At 36.3% G+C, this 18,293-nt stretch overlaps 1 protein-coding gene across 1 annotated transcript in view; it reads left to right on the forward strand.

The window, feature by feature from the left end:
* The window catches only part of MAP3K5 (mitogen-activated protein kinase kinase kinase 5), a 275,001-nt gene that overhangs the window by 141,116 nt on the left and 115,592 nt on the right, over window positions 1-18,293 (forward strand). Inside the window, exon 8 of the mRNA XM_007946314.2 lies at window positions 12,008-12,120. Within this exon, the coding sequence (XP_007944505.1) occupies window positions 12,008-12,120 (113 nt within the window). The remainder of the gene's footprint in view (window positions 1-12,007; window positions 12,121-18,293) is intronic.

Genomic DNA, 18,293 nt, shown 5'->3' on the forward strand with positions numbered 1-18,293 from the left:
TTTTTCCATAGTAACTTAGGAAAGAACAGAGAGGCCTGCCTTATCCACCAGTTTTCTTTTACGTCAGTTGACCATGCTATTCAAACAGTGATATGTGCCTAATAGAAATTTGGTTTTTACATTATTAATGGGATTGGCTTTACCCTGGAAGAGTTATGTAACAAACCAATGAATGTACAAATAGAAACCAGTGCCTGTTTTCTTTTTGCCAGGCTTGCCTTATTCCTTTTTCTTGGCTTCACGATTTCTTTCTCAGTGTTGTCTCTGTTCCTACCACCCTTCTTTCCCTTCTTCTCCACCATCCCGCACCATCACAGGCCTCGTTTTATTTGGTGCTTTATTGGGTCTATTATGTGAATTTCCACACTTTGAGTGACTTTATATTTAGAACAAGCCTGAAAAGTTCCTAGTAGCTCAGCATGACACTGAGCTCATAGATGCCCAGGGCAGATGGTTTCTTAGTGACCAGCAGGGCCAGGATGACCTGGGGTCTTGGGCAAAACACATAGTGTACTGACAGTTTCTTTGTAAGCAGATGCTCTGAGAGATTGGTTTTATGCTTTGGCATTGATTTAATACCACATTGAGCCAGTGATAGATTGAATGAAGCTTTATTATGGCATGACCACATCAAAGTCCAAGAATGATAATATGTAATATGTCACTGGGGGAGTTTCCTAATTGTGGCTCACAAATACTGAGCCCCTGAGGAGAGCAGCTAAGGCTTGCTTTATGTATTCCAGTAACAGAAGGATGAGTTGGAGAACTAGACATTTGGCAGAAATTACTCTGAAAAGGAAGGAGAATATGGGCTTCTTACACTGAACCAAAATGTTAGCTCCTAAACCAGTGTGGCTAAAGGCACTTGACTGCTAACCAGAAGGCTGGCGGTTCAAACCCACCAGCCACTCCTCAGAAGGAAGATGGGGCAGTCTTCTTCCCGTAGTGATACTGCCTCGGGAACCCAAGGAGGGGTCGCTATAAGTCGGGTCCGACTCGACGGCACATAACAACAACAACAACAAACCTGACTGGATGTCACAGTTACCTCAGAGCTTTTCAACAATGTAGAGATCTTTGCCTCTAGATTTTGCTTTAGTGGATCCATTTTGGTTAATGATTAACCATAATTAATTATTACTTAACAGTGATTAATTATTAAATGTTTAGACTTTCTCCATATTTCAGTGTCACTCCTTTCTTCCTAAATCTTTATTAGACTTCAGAGCCTCAAAGATGGCTATTCTTTATATCCTCTTCATCTCCTCGGACTCCTTCCCCCATCCCTGCCTCCTCTTCAGAGCTCTCTTGTTTCTCTACCCATTTTCCCAGCCTTCCTAAAATATGGGTGTTGTATTTTAATTTGAGTGTTGGATGGTGCAGTTGTTAAGTGCTTTACTGCTAACCAAAAGGTCAGCAGTTTGAGCCCAGCAGCTGCTCCGTGTCTTGTGATAGGACAGTCTACTTCCATAAAGATTTACGTCATGGAAATCTATGGAGCAGTTCTGCTCTGTCTGTACTGTCGCTGTGAGTTGGAATTGACTTGATGGGAACAGTTTGGGTTTTTTATTTTAGTTTGATACAATTGACTGTTCTTGGAAGGATATAGATTGGTCATAACCACTGCCATAGCGTTGATTCCAACTCATAGTGACCCTTTATGGGTTTCTAAGACTCTAAATTTTTATGAAAGTAGATTGCCTCATCTACCTCCTATGGAGCAGCTGATGGGTTTGAGTTGCCGGCCTTCTGGTTAACAGTCAAATGCCTTATCCACTGTGCCATCAGAGCTCCTTAGATTGGTCATAAACATGAAAATTGCATACACTGAGGAATGATTACATAAGGGCAAATTAAAATCCTGAGATAGACTTTTTTTAGTTATTATTGGCAAAGAAGAAAAGAGATGAGAATACTCTTTTAACATGAGTGCATGTTAAAACTACACTGCTCTTGGGAATGTAAATTTGTAGGACCTTGCTGGAAAATTACTTTTGGTATCATGCATCAAGAGCCTTGAAGTAGTTCATGTCCTTTGATCCAGTTATATCTTTTGGAAACTATTCTAAAGAAATAACAGATAAAAAAAAAAAAAAAAAGTTTACAGAAATGTTCAGTCTACTGAATTTTAAGGTAATAGAAAATTGTCGGACTAATGTCCAACAACAGAGAAATTGTTAAACAAAGAATAACATCCCCATGTGATAGAATGTCTTTCATCCAAAATTGTGGTTCTGGAAAATGTTTAATAGTAACATCCATCATGATATAATATGAAATAGAAGGGCAAGTTATAAGCATAATATGATTCTCTTTTTTGGAAAAAAATGTATATGCACTGTAAAAGGACTGGAAGAATATAGTTACAATGCAATCAGAAATAATGACTTCTGTTTTCTCTGTGCGTTTTCTGTTTTATTAAGAAATGAGTACTCTGCATTTGAGACATGGTTCTCTCTTATCTCCATCCAGATCCATTTAGCAGGGTGATTTGGCACTCTGTTCATGATGTCCTGCTTTGCCTTTGAGTCATTTTGTGAGTGATAATTTCATAAATGTATTTGAATATGAGTAAGAGCATCATGAAATTCTAATTACTTGTGTATTCCACTGATAGAACGTCAGCTGTTATGTCACAAACACAGAAAAACAGAAGCTAACTAGAAAGGACTGAACTTGAGCTCAGTTTCTTCTTTGATGGAAAGTAAATACGCTTCAGCTGAAAATAATCAATTCAATGATCTTTCCTTTGTAGTTGATTTTTTTTGCTGAATGTCTTGGTACAGATATAAAAAGTGAACAATGTTTTTATTATGAAAACTTCATCACTCACTTTATAATCAAGGACTTACTGCTTCTAGAGTTAGTTTGCAATCAGGGACACATGCAGTACTAATAAAACAGTCCTTGGATGAAAAAAAAAACAAAAACAAACTACGATTGCTTTCAAAGCTTGGATGAGAAGCTTCCATCTTTGAAGTGTACTAATGAATTGAAGAATATAAATTACTTACCTCTTTCAGCAAATACTTAGTACTAAAAAAAAAAAAATCCAACAATCCAGTAGTGGCAGTAGCTCCAAACCCTGACTTAAATATAGATGTGAATGCCTAATTCCCTTCTTAATATTTGTTTCCTTCATTAAATCTTTACTTTTACTTCACTCGTGATCAGTCATTTCATTGCTATGTATTTACAGATAATTTTACACTGCTAATGATTGCTTATAGATTTCTTTTTGTGAAGACTTAGTATTTTTTTATGTTCGTTGATCCTTTTGCTCATGCAACTGTGGTGTTTCAAGATATGTTACTTCTTTGCTGCATTCTTATGGGTTCATTTCATCAGTATTGCTAAGACTGCTATTTGAAATATCAATGTTTGTCTAATGAGACTGGTCAAATACATATTACGAAAGATACCATTCTGTTTTATTTAGAACACCAACTTTATCCTTAAACTCTGTTCTTCTCTGCTTTTCTTTCTCATTTTGATTTGTTCTGTTTCTCCCAATTATCCTTTACTCAAAAAAAAAGAAAGAAAAAGGAGAGTAATGAAAAAGGACTAAGAAACTTTTTAAACACACAGCACAGGGTAGTAGTAGTTGTTGTTGTTATGTGCCCTCTAGTCAGACTGACTCATAGTGACCCCTCCTTGGGTTTCCCAGGTGGTGTCACTACAGAAGTAGATTGCCCAACCTTCCTTCCGAGGAGTGGCTGGTGGGTTTGAACCTCTAGCCTTCTGGTTAGCAGTTAAGTGCCTTAGGCACTAATCTACCAGAGCTCCTCCACAGGGTAGATAGTGTGATAAAGAGAACAGGCTTTGGAATCCAGCAGAACTGGATCATGTTCTAACTTGGCCACTTTTAAGCTATGCGACTTAAGTACTTCTGTGCTTCAGTTTCTTTATTGGTAAACTTGAGAGAATTTCACGCTATGTTTGAGTTGATAGTTGTAGTCACTGTGTCAGTCTATCTCATTGAGGATCTTCCCCTTTCTCTGACCCTCTATGTTACCAAACATCACATCTTTCCCCAGGGACTGATCCCTGCTAATAACATGTCTAAAATACATCTTTACTTTAAGGAGCATTCTAGCTATACTTCTTCAAGACAGACTTGTTCATTCTTCTAACAGTCCATGATAATTTCAGGATTCTTTGCCAGTACTATAATTCCAGGCATCAGTTCTTCTTTGCCCTTCTTTATTGTTCAGCTTTTGCATGCATGTGAGACAACTGAAAATACCATGTTAGTCCTCAATGTGACATCTTTGCTTTTGAATACTTTAAAGAGGTCTTTTGCAGGAGATTTACCTAATGCAATATGTTGTTTGGTTTCTTGACTGCTACTTCCATTCCATAGGCATGGCTTATGGATCCAAGGAAAATGAAATCCTTGACAACTTATACGCCTACTATTATTGTTTCCTTTACTATTAAGGCATTAGATTGCTTACCTGAAGGCTGGCAGTTTAAACCCACCAGCTACTCCTCGGAAGGAAGGTTGGGCAATCTACTTCCATAGTGATACTGACTCAAACCGAAGGAGGGGTTGCTGTGAGTCAAATCAACTCCACGGCAGTGAGGTTTTTTTTTTTTTTTTTTTGATTATTGGTTTTACTATTTAGTGTGAATCATAACTTCTTCAGTAGGGAATATCATCTGTTGTATATTGCGTTATTGCTAAAAATATTCAAAACCTGTTATGGATGGAGTTGTTCCTTAAAAAATATATATTGTAAATCCTAACCCCTATACCCATGGTAGGAGCTTTGGCATAGTGGTTAAGAGCTTGGCTGCTAACCAAAAGGTCTGTGGTTTGAATCTACCAGTTAATCTGCAGAAGAAAGATGTGGTGTCTGCTTCTGTAAAGATTATAGTCTTGAAAACCCCATGGGGCAGTTCTTCTATGTCCTATAGGGTCTCTATGAGTTGGAATTGACTCAATGGTAGTGAGTTTTGTTTGGGGTATATCTGTGGTCATAATCTCATTTGGAAATGACTTTTCTTTGTTATGTTATTGAGGCAGTATTTGTGTAGGATGTGTCTTAAATCAATTACTTTAGACATAAAAGAGCAGATTAACCATATACAAGCACAAATGGAGAGGAAGTTACAGGCCACATGATCCTAGGAGTCTAGAAATAGAAGCTGAAAAGAGATAAGAACCATTCCCCAGAGTGAACAGAGAGAGAGAGAGAGAGAGATCCTTCCCCTAGCGATTGTGCCCTGAATTTAATTGGTGGTATAGCGCCTAAGGATTTGACTGCTAACCAGAAGGCTGGCAGTTCAAAGCCAGTAACCACTCCTCAGAAGGAAGATTGGTCAATCTACTTCCGTAGAGATACCTCCTTGGAAACCCAGAGGTTACTAAATCTTTATAGAAGTAGATTGTCTCATCTTCCTTCTGTGGAGCGGTTGGTGGGTTTGAACCAACAACCTTCTGGTTAGTAGTCAAATGCCTTAGGCACTGCACTACCAGAACTCCTTATGACACAGTGAAGGTGATAGGCAATTCATTAATTTAATGTGCTTCAAGGATATAGCTTTCTGACCATATCATTTTATCAAGGTTAAGATTAGAACACCAAAGAAAGTGAATGCATTATTTGTATCTTACATGAGCTACTAAAGGAGCTCTGGTATCACAATACCTAAGGCATCTGACTGTTCAAACCCACCAGCCAGTCCGCCAAAGCAAGGCTGGCCAATCTACTTCCATAAAGATTTACCACCTTGGAAACCCAATGGGGGTTGCTATGAGTCGGATCGATGGCAGTGGGATATGAGCTACTATACTTATCCCTTCTCTTAGCCTGGTTCTTGGTAAGAAATTAATGTATTCTTTCTTCATTCAGCAAGTATTTCATGATCACCTGCAAAACACTATGTCAGACAGTCTCCTCTCTCCCTTATTTTCCCTCTCCCTCTCTTTCTTTTTTAGGTGAGCAGTCTTCCTAGGGGTTTATCAGTTGTATTAATCTTTTCAAAGCCCAAACTTTTCATGCTGTTGATTTTCTCTTTTCACACCTGCTTTCCATTTCATTGATTTCTATTATTTTCTTTATTATCTCCTTCCTCCTGTTTTGTTAGGGGTTAATATGGTATTGTTTCCTAGGTGGAAGGTTGGAACATTGGTTTCTCAACCTTGCTTCTTTTCCAAAATATTCATTTAAAGATATAATTATTTTGTGTCCCACAAATTTTGATACATTAAACTTGCAGTATTGTTCAGTTTAAATGCTTTCTAATTTTCAGTGTGATTTTTTTTTTTTGACCCATGGGTTATTCAGACGTGGGTAGCCCTGTATTCAGACATTTGGGATCTTCCTAGTTACCTTTCTGTATTGTTCTCTTGTTTAATTCTGTTGTGGTGAGAGATTACACTTCATTATTTCAGTCTTTTGAAATTTGTTGAGAAATGCTTTATGGTCCATAATTATTGGGTGTTATATTCCAGATAAGTCAGTTAGATCAGCTTGGTTAATCGTGTTTATTTAAATATCCTCACTTATATTTTTGTCTGTCTTTTCTATCATTACTGAAAGAGGTATTTCAGAATCTCCAGCTATGATTGTAGATTTATCTGTTTGGCTCTTAGTTCTATCATTTTTATTTTACATATTTTGAGGCCAAGTTATAAGTACATTTACAATTATTAAGTTCTCATGTTGAATTTACCCTTTTATCATTATGAAATGGCCATCATTCTCTTTTGTAATACACTTTGTCTTAAAGTCAGTTATGTCTAATATTAATATATAATCACAACAGATTTCATTTTGTTGTGTGATATTAAAAAAAAAAACAACTCACTGACATCGAGTCAAATCTGACTCACAGTGATCCCTCCTTGGGTTTCTGAGGAGGTTTCTCTACAGAAGTAAATTGCCCAGTCTTCCTTCCAAAAGAGTGGCTGGTCAGTTTGAACTACCAGCCTTCTGGTTAGCAGTCAAATGCCTTAGGCACTACACCACCAGAACTCCTTTGTGTGATATGGATTCATGCATTATTTTACTTTCATCCTGTGTCGTTATATTTAAGATATGTCACTTGTAAACACATATAGTTTAGGTTTTTTTTTTTTGTTGTTATTGTTCAGTAGGTCATTTACATTTAATGTGGGAATGGATACCAAAAACCAAACTTCAATGCTGTTGTTGATCCTGACTCATAGCAACCATTCCTTGGGTTTCCAAGGTGGTATCTCTATGGAAGTAGGTTGCCCAGTCTTCTTTCTGTGGAGTGGCTGGTGGGTTTGAACCGCTAGCCTTCTGCTTAGTAGTCAAATGGCTTATGTCTACTATCTTGCTATTTATTTTCTGTTTCTCTCATATGCTGTTTGTTTCTTCTCCATCATGGCTTATTTTATTAGTGAAGTATTTTTTGTTAGTCTGTTATCTCTTCTGTCAGCTCTTTAGTAATGTATTTTTATATTGTTCTTTTAGAAGGATCCTAGAAATTACAATCTGCATGTTTAATATTTAAATGAAAAGTTATTAAATTAGCTTCACTAAGTTTTCACTTTACTCCTTCCTGAACAAAGAAACTTCAAGAGTTTAAATATTCAGTAACTTTGAAGTGGATTTGTCACATATCCACCTTCTGATGCTTTTTATTTCTGTTGTTCATTGCTTCCAACTGGATCATTTTTTTTTTTTTTAGCCTGAGGAAGTACTTTTAGTATTTTCTTTGTAGTGTGATCTGGCAGCGAACTATCCCAGTTTGCTTTCCGAAAACATCGCTCTTTACCTTGTTCTTTTTTTTCTCCTCCTTTTATCACTCGAAAGATGTCATTCTGTCCTCTTTTGGCTTTCGTATTTGTATTGCAAAGCAAGTTTCATTGCTCCTTTGGCGCTAACCTGTCTTTTTTTTCTTCAGCCATTTCAAAGTTTCTCTTTCTCTTTGGTGTTTGCATTTAGACTGTGATTATTTTATTTTATCCTGCTTGAGGGTTTGCTGAGCTCCTTGAATCTTTATCAGTTTTAGAACATTTTTGGTCATTATGTCTTCACATAAGTCTTGTGTTCTATTTTTTTTTCTTGAAACTACAATCATAAAAGTATTAGATCATTGAACTTTGTCCTACATGTCACATGCTCTGTTGTGTGTGAATTGTTTTGTCCTTTTTCTCTTTCTCTGCTTCAGTTTGGATACTTTCTTTACATCTGTTTTTGAGTTAACTAAACCTGTCTTCTGCTGTGCCTAGTATGCTGTTAAACCTATATAATGAGTTTTTATTTTCAGATATGGATTATTTTAGGTCTGGGTTATTTGATTATCATTTTCTTAGATTCCAAGTCCCTGTTGAAATTGTTTATCTTTTCATCAATTTTATCTTTTTAGTTTTTAACTATATTTTTAATAATATTTTTTTTAATTCTTTGTTTGCAAACTCCAACATCTGGCTTGTCTGTGTGACAGCTCCTATTGTCGGTTTTTGCTTTTGCTTCTCAGTCACCTTTTCCTGGTTATCTGCGTGTTTCATAATTGTTTATTCTTTGCCAGATTATATGTTGTGTATTTTGTATTCAAGAATCTTTGACACTGAAGATGATTGTATTTTCTCTCACAGACGGCTCTCTCTTTCCTCTCTTAGTCAGATAGAGTAAGGAGCTCATTACCTCAACAAATGGAATTGAGTTAGGTTGCTTCTCAGTTTTAGTTTTAGTTGACTCAGTCTGTGTTTTGTCTTTCCTTTTTGGCTGTGGACTTCTGGGATTTTGATTGAGAATCTTACAGTTCTTTGTACCCTTACCTCGTAAGTACTGTGGGAGATTGATATTACCTATTCTTTGCAATATGAGTTCAGCTTTTTAGTCTCCCACATTATACCGATCCAAATTTTGGTAAATTTCTTAACGGAAAGGCCTGTTGTATGTCTGTGGTCTGTTCTTCCTCTAGTGAGACTTCAGCCCGCACACTGATAGTCTTCAGGAGATGTCATTCTGCTACCCAAGTCCAGCTCCTCCAACCTTTACTATAAAGCATTGAACAAATGTCTTATTGAGAAAGCTAGCTACAGGTTTGGGGCTTCTACATTTTCACCCTGTCATGCTAACTCATGCAACTATCAAGAAATCCACTAGTTTCTCTCTTCTTTTCTTTTTTTTTTGGTAGAGTTTCAAATAAGGCATAGTCTCTCTGTGTATACTAACCCCAAGTCTAATCTTAGACCCAGAATCAGCAAATATCACTATGGAAGCCAACAATAATTTAGAAGGGCTCTTACCTGTCTGGAATTCTGTTTCAAGGATTTTTTTTGTGTGCTTCCATAGATATCCAATATCTGTAAAAATATGTTTTTTCCCTAGTTGTTATAGAAGGAGTGAAGGCTTCCAAGTAGACTACTGTGTCCTACTTGGAAACAGAAGTTGTTTCTCTGATACTGAACTTTCTTCTATAATATAACTGACTACATAACTTCCCAACATCTGGAATATATTTTATTCTATATTATACTTTATAATATTGTTGGAAATTTAGAGTAATTTTTTATCTTATAACAAATCTTGTAGCTAAATTTCTGATTGCATATTTAAATGCTTTTCCTTAGTAAAATTCATAGAATTCAAAGTGTCAAAGAGTACACAGTTTTTTGTTTTTTTTTTAATTTGACAATTTTGATGGATATTGGCAAATTTCTCGCAAGAAAGACTGTACTAATTTCCTTTTACAATGTCTGAGAAATCCCACTTTCTGTGGGAGGAATATTAATCATATATGACAGGCTTTTCTTTATTTTGTAATACACCTACATGGTATTTTAATCTCCAGGAGATGTTAATAAGACTTTTTCCTCAATACTCAACTTACTTTTATGGAGTGATATACACTCTAGAAAAATAGGAATTATTATTTTTATTGCTATTTATATGTTGGTTAAATTTACAGAAATATATGTTGCTATGGTAACAGAAAGGAGCTCTGGTAGCGCAGCACCTAAGGCATTTGACTGCTAACCAAAAGGCTGACAGTTCAAACCCACTAGCCACTCCTCGGAAGGAAGGTTGAGCAATCTACTTCCATAGTGATACCACTTCAGAAACCCAAGGAGGAGTTGCTATGAGTTAGATCCAACTGGATGGCACATAACAACAACAACAACATGGCAACAGAAAAATACATTAAGAGTAATAAACAAGCCCAACTTTTTTTAATTTAAACTTTTTATTGTGATTTGGGTAAAAGTTTATAGAGCAAATTGATTTTCCATTTAAGAATTCATATACCTTTTGTTGTGCAAGATGGATTACAATCCCTAAGCACTTTTCCCACTGCCTCCCTGCATTTACCATCTCATTCATCCATCTTTCCTATCCCTTCCTGCCTTCTTCGCTTTATCCATGGACAAAAGCTGCCCTTTTGATTTTGTGTGCTTGATTGTCAAGCCCAGCTTTTCATTTCGGTTGGTTTTGGCACATAGGAGGTACTTAGTCAATATTGATTGATTGGGGCATATCTTGGTTACTTGCATCTTTCTTTCTATATCTTTAAGAGAGAAGCTTCATGTTCTTTAGTTTCAGGGAAAATGAAGGAATTTACTTGTAGAAAAATTTTGTACATCTTTATATGAATGATCCTTTGTGATAGAAAGGAAGGTGTACAAATTCTTCTCTTTTTTTGTTTCCCCCTTAAGCTCATTTTTATTGCAACCTTCTCCTTGCCTCTGAACAGAGACTTTGAGGCTTATATAAGCTTATTGAAGAATTGTTAGTCGTATCTGTCTTTGATATGACTGGCCTTGAGTATTTGCATTTAGGTACCAACTTTTTCCATTTTAGAGTTAGGAAAAACACCTGAACATCTGGAGATATAATAATGCTTTTTGATTACCTGCAGTGATGTAGTTGGAAGGATTTTTTCCCCATAATTCACAGACAGATACATATAAGAGCTAGCTAGTTAAGATGAATAATTTTACTTTTCACTCTTGTTTTTCCATTCAGAGATATTATTCAACTTAAAATTTAGACCCTTAAAAGGGAACATGATCCTCAACATTCTGAAAAATGCACTTCTCTTTTGAAGTTAATGTAGTAATACGCTGGTGTGCATAGCACTACCTTTACTCTTTCTATCTGTTTTCACAATTAAGATTTAAGTAGGAATGCCTTATCTTGGAATTTAAATATATTTTTCCCTGTATAACCAATTTTGGGGGGTAATTACATAGACATTCATCAGGTATGTAGTCCTTACTTCAGTATTTTTTTTTAAATAAGTATACAAATTTTATCTCAGACATTTATATTAATCACTGGAGAATTTATTTTAATTTTCTTTTTCTCCACACTCCCAAATGAAATACAATCGAAGGGCTTTGTACTTATATAATGATGTATGTGAACAAATCCTTAACACAGATACTAGGAAATGTTACCTTGAAAATACAGTGCGTGAACACACACTGAACGCTTTCCAAATGTTGAAATGTTTTCAAAGGTTGATACTCAGTTTCATGCATATTCAGAATACGGTTCTTATTATCTTCTAGCCAGAATTAGTATGCACAGGCACAATTGCTGTTTTTCTTATTTTCTTACTGTAAGTGACCTTATTGATTTTGTTTCTATACCACTGTTACGGAACTTATCCTTTCAGTATGTAACCTTGATGATCCTCCTTCATGTTTTGTATATTTTAAGGCTTTTTAAAAAACTTATTTTAGTATGTGCAGGGCTGTCATTTTTAAATTTCCAGTTCTTACACACACATACACTTACTTTTTCCTCACATATTTCTGGTAGATTATCAAGGAGAGGATTTGAAAAAGGCTGGAACTAGTTGGGCAAGAGAGAATTCAGTGGGGGAATGCAGTGGAGCTCGGGTGAGGATATGCAGTTACTTAAGCATTAAATCCTAAATTAAATAGCACACTAGCTTCTGGGGTGAAGGCCAGTGGAATATTTTTACTTGCTTAGGCATTGGAGTTATGTAAACAGAAGCTATTGCACACCCAGGATTTCATGATTGAGAAAGTAAATTGTACATTTGTTTTTTATAGGTTCAAAAAGGCATTTGAATCTGAGCCAACACTACAGTCAGGAATTAATTATGCGGTCCTCCTCCTGGCAGCTGGGCACCAGTTTGAATCTTCCTTTGAGCTCCGGAAAGTTGGTAATTATAGCTTGTTATTTTACATGGAAATCCAGACATGGAACCCAATGTGGGGCAAAATAAAAATCAAAGATCTGAGTTCCTGGAAAAAAAAACAGAAGTTTACTATATCTCCTTGTTTAATTTCACACTTGGTACCGAAGCCTGATAATATGATATAATTCAGTTTTTAATGTATTTTATCAGTTTCTAAAAGTCCCCTGGTTAATATTTACTGTTCCAGCTTAAAGTAACCAATATTAATGGCATGGGCTCTGCATTCAGCCTCCAATGCCCAAATAAGATTTGTGTTTTATGAAAGATCAGGACCATTTCCTATTGTAAATTGATTATATTTTCCTGATGGTTTAAAACAAAATGTCTTCTTCTGTTTCCTCTTGTATTTCTCATGCCCCTCTGCCCTACATCCTCATTGGTGGGGGTTGCCTTAGTGCTGCTATAACAGAAATACCACAACTGGATGACTTTAAACAAACAGAAATGTATCCTCTTACAGTTTAGGAGGCTGGAATCTGAGTTTAAAAGGCTGGCTCTAGGGCAAGACCTTCTTGCTCTGTGTCTCTTCTTCCTAGGAGGATTCTGGTGCAGGGATGCTGGGTTCAAAGGACACCCTCCACTCCTGGGTCCCCTTTCTTGGTAGTAGTAGGTCCCTAGTCTTTGTTCCTTCTGTCTCCTGTTATCTCTTGTAAGATGAAAGGTTTTACAGATTACACCCAGGGAAACTCTCCTTACATTTGATCAGGGCTGTGATGGGACTAAGGGTGTGGTAGCCCACTGTTAATCTTAATGCTTTTACACCTGATTGGCTTATCATATCACATCATATTATGGGACATCATCACATATCTCCCATATTATATCCTTCTGAACCACATAGAATCATGGCCCAGACAACTTGAGATAAATTCTGGAGGGGAGACACACAATTCTATCCATGACGGAGGTGGTGTCCTTCAAAGTCCCAGCAGATGATCATCTTAGTAGTGACTAATCTCTGAGAAGACTGTCTTTAAGTTGGAGCCATTGTTTGACTGTTCTTTTGTCTTTTTTATGTATAGACATTGTCTTATCTGCTGACCTTTCTTTGGAATTTAAGAAATTAGGCATCTTAGTAAAGACATTTTGTGTGGTCTTCTTGATTTTGACTTTGATAACATTTTTAAAAAAGATTTTAAAAAGATTTTAAAAACTGTGGTAAATTGGAGTTTATTCTCTTGAGCCTTTAACCACCCACCCCCTTTCAGAGACACTTTCCAACTGTTGTAGTGGTTATTACTACAGACAGAGAAGTATTTAGCCTTATTTTTCATAGGGGAAAATAAACATTAGTCTTACTGAAGCTATGAATTGTAGAAGGATTTTTTTTTTCCTTTATGATTTTTTAACTGGAGAATGCTTTGTGTAGTTTTTCTTAAAGAAAAATTAATCCTAGGCTATTTTACATTATTTGGGAAGGGTTTATAAAATATTTATATGTAATACTATGGGAAGTCTTTGAAGGTAAATAAGTTTGAGTATTGTCATCAGGTGCCCTCAAGTTGATTTTAGATCACAGCAACCCTCACTGACGGAGTAGAACTGACCCATAGGGTTTTGCAGCTGAACACTTTAGGGAAGCAAATCACCAAGTTGTTTCTCCTGTAGAGTCCCTGGGTGGGTTCGAACTGCCAACCTTTCCGTTAGCAGCCAAGCACTTAACAGTTGTGCCATAGTGTTCCTTAATACAGTATTAAGTCCTTTTTTAAGGCCCAGAGTAAAAGAAACATAAAATAACTGCTGCTGCTGGATTGCTGTGGCATGCAAGGTACAAAATTCTGTTTGAAACTATTTTTTTCCGTTAAGTGAAATCAGAGGAAATACATTACAATTTGTGCTTTTTAGAACTTGTGATTGTAATAAAAATTTTGCATCTAAGGTTAATTGAAAAAAATCTATAGTAGCCACAACTTTTACTATATCTAAACCTACTGCCATCAAGTCACTTTCGACTTACAGCGACCACCATTGGGTTTCCAAGGCTGTAAATCTTTATGGAAGTAGCTTGTCTCGTCTTCCTCCCACAGAGGTGCTGGTGGGTTTGAACCACAGACCTTCTGCTTAGCAACCAAATGCCTTATCCACTATGCTATCCAAACTCTTTTTTTTTTTTTTTTTTGACATACCAGTGGTCTAAAAATAATTTTTATTGCTCCATTCTGGAACATGAAGTTAAGTTTTGTTGATGCTACTAAGTCATCACTGGAATTGATGGTGATTTGTATATGTAAGTACAGCAATAACATGTTGTTGTTGTTGTTATGTGCCGTCGAGTCAGCCCCGACTCATAGCGACCCCTCCTTGGGTTTCTGAGGCAGTATCACTACGGAAGTAGGATTGCCCAACCTTCCTTCCGAGGAGTGACTGGTGGGTTTGAACCACCAGCCTTCTGGTTAGCAGTCAAGTGCCTTAGCCACTATGCTACCAGAGTTCGTTTGAAAATATACTTATTCTGCATTCTCATTTCTAAGCCAGATGTGAATTTTGAGGGTCAGCTCTCAGAGATTTCAGGAAATATGATTAGTATAACTTTGTAAAGGAAATATATTTAAATTTTTTTCCAAGAAGAACTCATTCATAATACATGTTGAACTAACATTTGAAAATAGAAGTTTGAGTTTAAAATCAGGAAATTGCAGAGTATATACAGACCTAAAATATGACTGGACAGTTAATTTTTAGCTAACGTAGGAGCTAAGTTTTAAGCATCGAAAATACTCACACATACTCTAAATTTTACTGAAAAGATACTTAAAACTGACTGATTTAGACCCTACTTAATCATCATGGGAGCTCTGGTGGCATAGTGCCTAAGGCATTTGACTGCTAACCAGAGGTCTGGTGGTTCAAACCTATCAGCCACTTCTCGGAAGGAAGGTTGGGCAATATAATTTCGTAGAGATATCACCTTGGAAACCCAAAGAGAAGGGATGAGATGAATTGACTCAACAGCAGTGAGTTTGGTGGTTTTTTTAAATCGTACATTGTGCTAATACACATAGATTGTCCTAAAGTTAACTTTTATGTGATAAGATGGATGTAAATGGGTTTTCAAGGAAAAACAAATTAGCTAAATTAAATTAATAATTAGATAATAATAGTATAGAATAAATAAACTAATAAAGAATATAGTTGGCATATTTTCAAGGTACACAGTTGCATTGTTCTTTAAATGCTGTAATTATATTTTTCATTTGTTTATATCTTCTCCCATTTCTCCTGTTGGCCCTCTGCAAACTTATATTAGTCTGAATTACTGAGTTCTTCTTATAATCAGACTTTTCTTTATGAAATCCCTTCATAAATACATTTTGATTTATTTATAAAGAGTAAACATTTAAAAATTAAGATGGCATTAGAAGAGTACTAAATCTGAAGCCCTTTAAACATATTATGTTTTTCTGGTTTTAGTTGCATTGATGGCCTCAGTTCTTCACTTCTGTTCTACCATATACCCTTTGCTTTGTGATTTTTTTTTTTTTTTTTTTTTTTGTTATTTGGGTGAAAGTTTACAGAGCAAATTGGTTTTCCATTCAACATTTCATGCACATTTTAAACATGTTGTTGTTGTTGTTGTTATGTACTGTCGAGTTGAGCCCTAACTCATAGTGACCCCTTCTTGGGTTTCCGAGGTGGTATCTCTATGGAAGTAGATTGCCCAACCTTCCTTCCAAGGAGTGGCTGGTAGGTTTGAACTGTTAGCCTTTTGGTTAGCAGTCAAGTGCCTTAGGCACTATGCTACCATAGCTCCCTATTTTAAACATATTAAGTTTAAATTTCTAATGTAAGAAATGACTCTTCTCTTGACTGTTAGGATTTGTTGCTCAAAGACTCTGAATTCTAGCTCTGTGTCTGTTTGAGGGTGTGACTGATTGCTTTGTGGATCTGTCTTTCCTTTCCCAGTCTTTTGAATAGTTACTAAATGTTTACACTAGAATCTTAAATCTTGCATCTTCCTATTTTCATGTTCACAAACCTTAAATTTTATATTCAAACCTAACTTAAATAAAAGATGATTTTCACATTGTCTGTAGAGTTTTTTGACTATGAGACATTTTATGGGAGAGAGTCAGAAGTATAGGTTTGGGTCCCCAATAATGATGATAGTTGTGATAGAACAGTGAGGAAAACGACCGTTGGAATCTCATCCTAAGGCAACATCAAGGGGTTACTGAATATGACGTGTACATTTCTACATATAAAAATCCATCAGTCTATAAAGATAATAATAACTGTAAAAGAAAGAACTGAAACAAAAATATGTCGAAAGCAGAGTTTAATAATGCTCAGGTGGCATAGTGAGTAAGGCATTTGGCTGCTAACCAGAAGGTCAGTGGTTCAAACCCCCCAGCTGCTCTGTGGTAAGGAAGATGAGGCAATCTACTTCTGTAAAGATTTACAGCTTTGGAAACCCAGTAGAGGTCTTGATGAGTCTGAATTGACTGTATGGCAGTGCCTTTTTTTTTTTTTCAAACCAGGGGTAAACAGGAAGGGAAGTGGAGGAAATTATTGTTTAGAAAGCATTGGGTTTTTGTTTATGGAGATGGAAAATTTGGCAAAAAACATTGCCAAATTGATGATGGTTGCACAAGTTGATTGATGTCACTGAATTGTATATGTAAAAAACAGTTGAAAAAAACTCAATCACCAATCATGGAAAAACTCATTTGTCACCTAGAGAGGTGACAGACTTCTTAGAATACTGGAAATTTTAGGAAAAGAACAAAATTCCTTCCCATTTAAGAGGAATGTTTGTTCTTCCCAGTTGATAATGTAAAGCTCTTCTTAGATCATGTTGTAATTGTTAGCTTTTGTTGAGTTGATTTTGACTTATTGGCAATCCCATGTATACAGAGTTAAATTGCTCCACAGGGATTTCAAGGCTGTGAACTTTCAACAGATGGTCACCAGGCCTAGCTTTCAAGGTGAATCTGGGTGGCTTTGAACTGCCAACCTTTTGGCTAGTAGTAGAGAGCTTAATGGTTTGCAACACCCAGTGTGATCTTCTTAGGAGTATGCTACCTACCATGTGTATTTTTCAGGAGAATGCATTCTTCAAAAGAATGCTAGTTAATAATGGAGAAGGAATGATAAAGCTGATAATGATAATACTGAAATAATACTGGAGATCATCATCAATTAAACTAAAATAGTCAAGTTAAAATGTTTATTTAAAAAAATAATAACTGCATATTTACACAATACCAAAAGTGTCACCCCACTAATTGCCTATTGTTTACAAATGGACAAATGAACCTTTACAATGGAGGGATCTCTCACTGATCAACTTAGCATCACTGATAATTGGGAGGGGATAGACATTGCCTCCTGGCATAATGAGTATGAAATACACAGCATCTCCTAGAAAATATTCTCACCAAAAAAGGTTTAACCTGAGTCTTATTTACTATTTTGATCTAATGTCCAATAGGAGAAATCACAGGGTAGAGAGAAATAAATTAAAAAAACACTAGAAGGCAGCCATCTGAGAAATCCAGAAAGTGAGGGCATTCTACAAGGCAGCTCTTCTGATCTTTTCAGAAAGTAAATGTCACAAAGAAAAGTGTGGATGGATTGGTTAGATTCAAAGAGATTTAAAGATGTACAAACCAAATGCAGTGAGTGATTCTTGATTCCATTCTGGTTTGGAAAAAATCTCTAGGAGATGTGTTAACAATTAGGAAATTTGAATCAGGACTGGATACTGGTAAATTATTATTTTTATAGATGCACTAATGGAATGTGAGGTATTGATGGTTCAGGGGTAAATTGTTGCCTTCTGTGTGGGAGCCTGGGTTCTGTGCCTGGCCCATGTACATCACATGCAGCCCTCACCTGTCTGTAGCTAGAGGCTTGCATGTTGCTCTGATGCTGACAAGTTTCAGCAGATCTTCCAGACTGAGATGGACTAGTAAGAAAAGGCCAGGTGATTGGCCACCTGAATCAGCTGTGAAAACTCTATAGATGATCACAGTCTGATCGACAGTTAATCAAGGGGATGACGCAGGACTGTGCATGAGGTCACTGTGATCTGGGGACTGACTTGGCAGCAGCTCATAACAGTGGGGATAGGATAGTAAAACAATAAAGGAATAGGATATATAGAGAATATCCTTATATGCCACCATGCATCCAGG

The sequence above is a fragment of the Orycteropus afer genome, unplaced genomic scaffold (genome assembly GCF_000298275.1).
Source record: "Orycteropus afer afer isolate SDZICR_OR568_19922 unplaced genomic scaffold, OryAfe1.0 scaffold00155, whole genome shotgun sequence".
NCBI classification, from domain to species: Eukaryota; Metazoa; Chordata; class Mammalia; order Tubulidentata; family Orycteropodidae; genus Orycteropus; species Orycteropus afer.